Consider the following 8,187-nt stretch of genomic DNA (forward strand, 5'->3'; position numbering starts at 1 on the left):
ATCATCTGTTTCCAGCAGGGTACTAGAAATGGGAATAAAAAGTTCAATATGAAGAGTCACCTTAAAATAGAATCTCAGCAATTTCCTTTTAAGTAACATGGAAGAGAATCTTTCCAGCCAACCACAACAGAATATATATTTAGTGGAAGGAGCATTTTTCTTTTTTGTTTCTATATAGCCTTCAAAACTAGCCAGTAGGCAGGAGTATCAAATTAATAAGGAACTACATGTTCTCAGTAATTCACACACAGCCAGGGTAGGTCTACAAGAAAGACTGATTACCAGTGCTAAGGCCGTGTACCATAAACAAACATTGATCCACAATTGCTAACCGCGCATCAGAAGGATTTGATCTTTTCCACTATCTGGGATTGTGAATGGCTCACCCAGACCCAAGCTAGTGAGTGTTCAGCGTTTTAATGAAGCAGTAGACTCGGTCACACTTGTGACACAAGGTCTGCCCTCCATGCAAAAGGTTATTCAGTACTAAGAAAATGTTTCTGAGCTAGTCTGCTTTATGGGTGCTAAAGCAGAAAGCACTTCAGCAAGCCAAATGCAGACTTTCAGAAGAATCCCATGGCTTTACCTGCTAACTTCTCTGCTAAGCAGCCCAGTACCGCAGTTGTATTCCGGTGTCTGGCAGGGTGACAAGCATCCTGGCAAGCAGCAGCTCCACTTAAATTTAATATTTCAGTTAACTTCTGTAATGCATCCTGAAAAAGAAAAATCAGAAATCTCTTCAACATTACTGACAGAAACAGCCTTCCCCCTAACTCAATACAGTATGACAAATTATTTTTATACTTTATTACTGAAGTCAGCATCATATTACAGACAGCGTGGGATAGGTATCTTCAAAGGTAAGAGGATAACAAAGAACAAATGGGATGAGAAGTTCAACACACCCGAGCACTGTAACTTTAAAATTACCACCAGATTGTTGGCCATTATTGTGGTCAACAACTCGAGACACTTCTGGACATACACAAGCTCCTATAGCAATAGGAACCAGAAAAGTAGACAAAGGCAACAAATACAGTCAGCACATATGGCACTGCTACCATCTCATCTGTTTCCACTGTCCTAAAACATACATCATTTCCAAAAGAAAAGGGTTGTTTTAGACCTTAGAATTCAGGACTAAACAGACATGCCCCCAAAAAAGAGCCCACATCCCCATCATAAATTTAGGATGCTGTCAGCTTTCCAGGACATCATAAATGGTATTCTTGAGAGCATAAATGGCTTTCTGTAGTCGCACTAATTTAGAAAGTAACCAATGAAGGTAATAAATCCAAAATGCCATGCTTTGATTTGCTTCATTCAGGCAATATGGTATGGATAAAATTCAAGATAGATCTAGAGTATACCCTCCATTTTCAGAGCAGTTAGAGGTTAATCTAGAGCCAGAACAAGTTATCCCACCAAGGGAGAACTCCACCCCAGAAAGCTCCAAATTCCCTTCAACTTTCCAGACCTCAAAGTTTCAGCTGATTCAGATTGAAACTGCGTAACCTCAGGGTAGGATCTAATTAAAAAAGAAGAACTCCTCATACTGAAGTCATCAGCAGGCCATATGGAGGAAAAAAAATAGTACTCCTCAAGTTTGATAAATACATTAATTTGAATTGTATTTGATCAACACTCAAATCAGTTCACTGCACCAGAGTCTGAGGTTTGTATGGAGATAATGCTGAAAAGTATTTATTTTCCCAAAAGAAAAGCCACAAATCCAGAACTGATGAACAGGACTAATGCTAAGCAGAAAGAATAGAGGAAGAAGAAAGGATGATTGAGCCAGACTCTTGATGGAAATGTCTCTTTAAAATTAGACTCCTGACATGCTCTGATACTGCTTTCAGCCATTATTAGAACTGCCACAGAGATTATTTTGATTTAAAGAAAGACCTTATAGAATAAAAAGGTTACTGCATTGCCATTTTAACTTCATAGCCTACAATAACAGAAGGTGAAATACAACCTGCTGCTGTTCTCCAGCTGTCACAGAAGAGGAGTACTGACTTAAAACCCCCATGACCAAAAAGTAAGACAAGAAGCTTCCAGCTTTTTATATCTCTAACAACACAAATTGAAAACTAAAATTGGCAGCATAAGAAGTAGATTAATAAATGAAAGTTGCAATGGTGTCACCATCAATTTCTGATGAAATGGGATAACAAGACAAGTTCTCTGTACAATCAGGATGTTTAAAGGGATTCAACAGTGGTTAGTGTCTTGAAGCACTTGAGGCTCTCACTTAAACACCTGTACCAGCACAGTATGAACACCTTGGTTCATCTCCATCCAAAAAAATGGATCAGTGGTCAGTAATAAAAAAAAGTATTAAAATTTGCCAAAATTGTATCGAGATACTTCATAGTTTAAAAATGTCATTTGTTTAACTTAACACACCCATTTGTGTTGCATTCCTTATGTGCAGGGCAGGAACAACTCAATAGTGACTTGTAAACGTGCAGCTTCCAGAACTTGTACTGCTTTTACAGCACCTGTACACCCTCATTGGACAGCATGCATGTACCACACATCAAGAGGTGACAACAGCAAAAGCAGCTAAAGACCAAAGCCTCTTGTTCTTCTCCGTGGACCAGATTTCTCTATTTTTTAGTCCCTTCTTTTTTCCCCCTACAGTGCTTCTAACATCAAGTAGCAATCAGATTCCACCTCACTGCAAATTACTCAAAGTTACAAAAGTTACACCCATTTTCTGAACAGCTACAAGAGTCTTGCATCACTGGTGAAACCCACCCAGAAACTACCATGGGCATGGCAACGACAAATAACTGAAATTCAGCCACAGACAAATACATACGCTTTAGACTCACCTTTGTTGGCAGCGGACATTCATCAAGTAGTAGCGTTATAACAGCTGGTCCCAGGGGATCTTCTAATGGAATAACTCTAATTAAAGACTGGACAACTTCCAACCAGCCTTCATCTGTCAACCACAAAACAGAAGTAATGCTCAGAATTAACACCGCAATTCTTAAGTGTTCAAAATACATCCATAAATTTAAACTGAAAAATCCTTAAAGTTACCCAGTGAGTTCACAGGCACCAGGAAAAAAAATAAAAATAAAATTAAAAAACCCCACCAAGATGTTCAGTTTCTTTTAGTTTGCAGTAGTTTAGAAGTTTAAAATCAAGGAAGAAAAAAGAGCCTACAGTATCTTGCATAATAGTGAACACCTCTATCATTTGCAGAACAGTCTCGCCCAGGCCAGAGCATCCTTTAGTTCCTACTAATATTAGGAAGGAACACTCATGACCAGTATGGACAAGCGCTTTGTTCCAGTGTGATACTTAAGAGTTCAGTGTCCAATGTCAACGCCGAAGTGATAAATGCTGCATCCACGATGACATTAAACAAGTATTTCCTCTAGCCAGAATCAGAGCACTCTTGAGCTCCCTCAGGCGACACAGACATCAGAGGAACTGCATTAGCTTGTCCCATGCCTAGTAGTCTACAGAAAATTTGCTAATCAGGTTGATTAGTTTATTTTTGCTAGATAAATAAGTTTCCTAAGATCACTACCAACTTTACTAAGACAACAATTCACCTCAACCAGAAATTTGGTGGAAGTCTTAAGCAGAGAGAATTTCTCCTCCTGTAACAAAGACAAAAAAACCCAACCCTTGCACAAACACAGCTCAGGTTTCAGGAGTACTTAGGGACAAGGTTGGAAGTGCTCAATGCCAGACTGGATGAGGCTTTGAGCAGCTTGGTCTAGTGGAAGGTGCCCCTACCAGTGGCAGGGGGGGTGGACCAGACGATCTTTAAGATCCCTTCAAACCCAAACCATTCTATGAGCTACACTGATAAAGTGGAGGTCTAAGGATAGCACAACCCAAGACAAAATGTATGCAGTATTTGCCAAGACTGGTGCACATAGCTTTAAAGCCTGCCCACATACACATATGGGTTGTTTCTGCCTTACTGCAAACAGACATTCTTTGTGGCTTATGGTTTAATGCCATGACAGTGTGTTTGTGGCCATCAGCTGGCTGCTTCTGCAGGGTTCATGCAGGAAGTTTAACAGAGTTCAAAAAAACTCAGGCAAATGCAATGAGCTGAGCAAAAGTTCTGAAGGGCAGAACTGTGTCTTGAATCCCATATCCCTAGAGCTACAGCAAGTCATGACACACACTGCTACCATGTATTCTTTGCAAAGAAAAAAGGGATTTTTTTTGCTTTGGAGTCACAACTGAAAGGTGCACCACAGTGCCTTGATACCTGTTTCTGCCATTTCATGCAACGTGATCATTGAATAAGGAGGCTCCTGGTCACTGAAAGAGATATTACACAGGTCAAAATTTGTGCACAATCATCAACATAATACACCAAATGAAATGATAATACACAGACATAAAATGAATCCAGTAAGTATTTAACAAAAGGAAGTTACATAGGTGTCAAAGTCAACATCTGCACATCTGCAGTAGCTGATAAATGAAATGGTGATCCATATCTGCATGTTTAAAAGCCAAACATAACGCTCAAGTGTAATGTTATTCATTAGCAGGGCTCCTTGGAGTATGTAACAAGAGCTGGTATTTCAGAAGTCGTGAAGTGAACGAAGAGCAGCGCACAAGGGACATCACTTAAACATCATTTTTCCCCAGAAATTCTCTGCTAAATATATAAATAAACCCCACAAGACCAAAAGGCAAGCCACCCAACAGCATCATAGGCTTCAACTGCATTAACAGCTGTAAGAAATAGTTAAGTCAGTTTAATAGAAGATCTTTAACCCAATTACTTTTCCAACATGAAAAAACCCACCAAAAAGTTCAATTAGATCAGTTCTTCAATCTGATTTGCTGGAGCAATGACAAGAACCTATGGCCAGTGCTTATCTGAGCAGAAAGTACCTAAAGCAAGATCTCAGAATCCTGTTCAGTGAGCAGTATCTCCAGGTCCAGAAAAAGCTTATGCAGCAGCATGTCCTAAATGCCTTATTCAGTGCTACTGAGGCATTGCGAACTAACCCCAGGCTTAGAAGGATATGTTCCACGCTCCATTTCTATCACACACCTCTGAAATTAAACTAACAATGCTAAATACAGATGAATTTTAGAAAAATTCAACACAGATTGCACATGCAGATAAGGCTACCTACTTTGGAGGAATTAATTATAAAAGAAGAGAAAAATCTCAGTTTTGACTAAAAATATACAATTAAAATACATGCTTTTCTCACAAAAACCAACACTCTTAAATACTTACACAAGAAAATGCTGATGCTTAAACACATTTTTATATTGTCATATTATTGAAAACAAATATTCATCTCTTTGCCCTTTTTGAAACTAATTTCCCCAGCAGGAAAAAGCAATGCAATAATGCAAGCAGAATTACCTCAAGAGAAAGGATGTAAAGGCTCAAAGAAAGAAGAAAAAAAAATACCATAAGTACCAGTAAAGACTATGATTAAAAAAGGAGGAAATTTTTAATCAGCAAGATTTCTGATGAGCAGAGAGGACAGAGCCAGACCTCTCAGGTGCACAGCAACAGGCAACAAAGGTGTGCTGGAACAGGGAAATTCAAACTTTTAAAAATATTTACTTATTTAAAGCACGGTCAAACATTGGAACAGGGACCCAAAGAAGTGGAGAATCTCCATATTCTGAAGATGTTCAATGTTTGACCAAATACGACCCTGAGCCACCTGCTCCAGCTAAGCAGGGATTTAAGCAGGATGCTGGAGCAGATGAACTTCTGCAGGTCCCTTCCAACCTGTATGATTATGCGAGTCTAAAAGTATTTCACTGAAGTCTGTAATACAAAAACCAAACCACACAACAGAGTAGCTTCAGGAATTTGTCAGAAACAGGACTCCAGGATCAGTGGAATAACTACACTTATTGTCCCTCAGTAGCATAGGAAAGTGCTTACAAGATTACAAAACCAATTGCAAGATCCAGAGGAAAAGGATCAACTATGCACAAAAGTGTTGTGAAACAGCTTAAGGAGCTGAACTTAGGGGAAAGGGGAAGCCATGCGAGCTTAGGAGAGACTTTCAAAAAAAAATGCCATGATTTTAACTGAATGATTTGACGACAGGCCACAAGATAAAACCTGTAAAAAACAACAACAACAACAACAACAACAACCACCACTAAAACAGCAAACCAACTTTTAGATTTAAATGCTCAGGAAAAAAATATGTCCTGGTATTTCCATTTAAAGCATTTTACAGCAGAAAGGCAAACTTCTCTGCAGGCACCTTCCAGAATAACAATGCAGCTTTATGAATCAAGGGTCACTTATCCTGAGCCTCATCCACCCTAGACCCCAGCTATGAAGCTCCAGATGTTTTTCCTTCCGTGTTGGCCTTTCCAATTCCTAGCCCGCACCTAACGCAAAAAGTGATCAGCCATCATTTTTAAGATCCTTTTAAAGCTTTGTAGAAAGCAATGAAAGACCAAAAAAGAAAATTATGAATCTGTAAATATTCCCCACAGCCTTAATGGATGCCTTGAGCATGCAAGGAATGCAATCCTGGGATCATGAGTTGAACAGCCACAACATGCAGTCTTTAAAAAGTAGTCAGTTATAACTGGAAAGAAAACCTCAGTCTGTTTATAGAAGCTAACAAAGATCAAAGCTCTCAGTTTTGCTTAACCATTTCAAATGAAGTAAATACAGCCTAGAAACAGAAATCTTGCACAACCACCAATTTTTAGGATGAAACTTCCCAAACTCTGGAGTGTTGCATTTCTGTGTACCTATGTCAGGTAAGAAATACTGAGCACGCTCCTCATCCCACCTGGGTGTTGGCCCATACAGGAACTGAGAAAACCCCTCAGCTCCTGAAGAGTCTGTACCTGGGCACTCAAGAGCTCCATTTATTACCCAGGAAATGTGCTCCTCTCCTAAGCCTCCAGATAGAAACACGCAGCTGCTCCAGGGAGGGTCAGGTGCAGATCGGTGAGAGGATGGAGTCACAGTTTGAGAGAAGACAAGAACATTTTCATTCACGTTGAATTATTCCTTGAGGAGGTACTTACTTATCTACTAACGTCCGAATTACAGCCAGTGTGTCAAGTACTAGCCCATCCACATTCTGTTTTTTCCTCCTTGGCTCATGAGGCCCTCGACCTCTCCTGGGTGGACGAACAGGGTCCCTTGGGCGGCTTCTCGCTTCAGGTACGTGTACTCTGCTGTTCTCCGTTTGCCGACTCCGAGATTCCACGTTGTCTTCTGCTCCGCTGTCATCGCGGCAAACACAGGAGTTTCCCATATCGCTAGCCCCCAAGGCTCCCAGTAAGTGGGGAATGTGGTGCTCTAGAGTCAACAGTAAACCTTGGAAAAGGCTTCTGCTAGCATAGAACACAACCAAAGCAACTACGATCATCTAGAAAGTTTTAAGAGTAATGTTTGTGTGATCCTGAATTGTGATTTTTTTTGCATTATAAGTGTTGCTACCGGCTGGAATGAATGGGAAGTTGGAGACTTAGCTTCCGATATAATTAGTTATAATACACATTGGTCATCCAGAAGGAGGTCTGAAAAAGCAAACCCAAAACAAGAGTCAGTGTTACTACTTCTAATGAGTAACAAAAAAAAAATAATCCTATTTCAATAAACATAATCAGTCTTGGTGGATAAAGCACCTAGAAAATGTAAAGTGTGGACCTGCAGTCTATCATGCGGAGGGTGAAAGGAAGGAAGAGGAGGAGGCAGTTCACCAGGTAAGTAGCTCTTGCCCACACACTATTCTTTTCTACACTAACTTATTTCCATTTCTTCCATGACTTTTGGATACAGAGGAACAACTTTGTCTTTAAATCTAGCACACTGCTACCCTTTAAGTGGTAAGTATGAACAGTTTCGTTTGTTCTTTACCTTTACAGAGACATACTGCTTAAGCCACCCAAGTAAAGGCTCCACATTTAAGGTTCTCATTTCATACCAAGAATATTCGGTATCGTTTCCAGCAAGACTAAATAATAAGGCACAACTGTAAGACTGGTTCTTTACAATTTTGGTTCCCTCGACAAACAATAGATTCAACAGTGAACTGAGTGTTTCATCCATCTGCACATAAACACATTTTTGGAACATGCCTACATCAACTGGATTCTCACCCAAAGCAGCACTAATTACCAACCCTGAAATAAAAGAGAGATTACGGACACCATTTTAATGCCTACAATTCTAACTGT

At 39.9% G+C, this 8,187-nt stretch overlaps 1 protein-coding gene across 1 annotated transcript in view; it reads right to left on the reverse strand.

Moving 5' to 3' along the window:
- RSPRY1 (ring finger and SPRY domain containing 1) overlaps positions 1-7,376 on the reverse strand; it is a 20,605-nt gene extending 13,229 nt beyond the window's left edge. Inside the window, exons 1-4 of the mRNA XM_010183291.1 lie at positions 7,030-7,376; positions 4,253-4,305; positions 2,844-2,956; positions 587-713 (exon numbers count right to left, since the gene is read on the reverse strand). Coding sequence (XP_010181593.1) covers positions 587-713; positions 2,844-2,956; positions 4,253-4,305; positions 7,030-7,376 — 640 coding nt within the window. The remainder of the gene's footprint in view (positions 1-586; positions 714-2,843; positions 2,957-4,252; positions 4,306-7,029) is intronic.
- Positions 7,377-8,187: the final 811 nt, after the last annotated feature.

Source organism: Mesitornis unicolor, unplaced genomic scaffold, assembly GCF_000695765.1.
Source record: "Mesitornis unicolor isolate BGI_N332 unplaced genomic scaffold, ASM69576v1 scaffold19714, whole genome shotgun sequence".
In the NCBI taxonomy this organism is placed as follows: Eukaryota; Metazoa; Chordata; class Aves; order Mesitornithiformes; family Mesitornithidae; genus Mesitornis; species Mesitornis unicolor.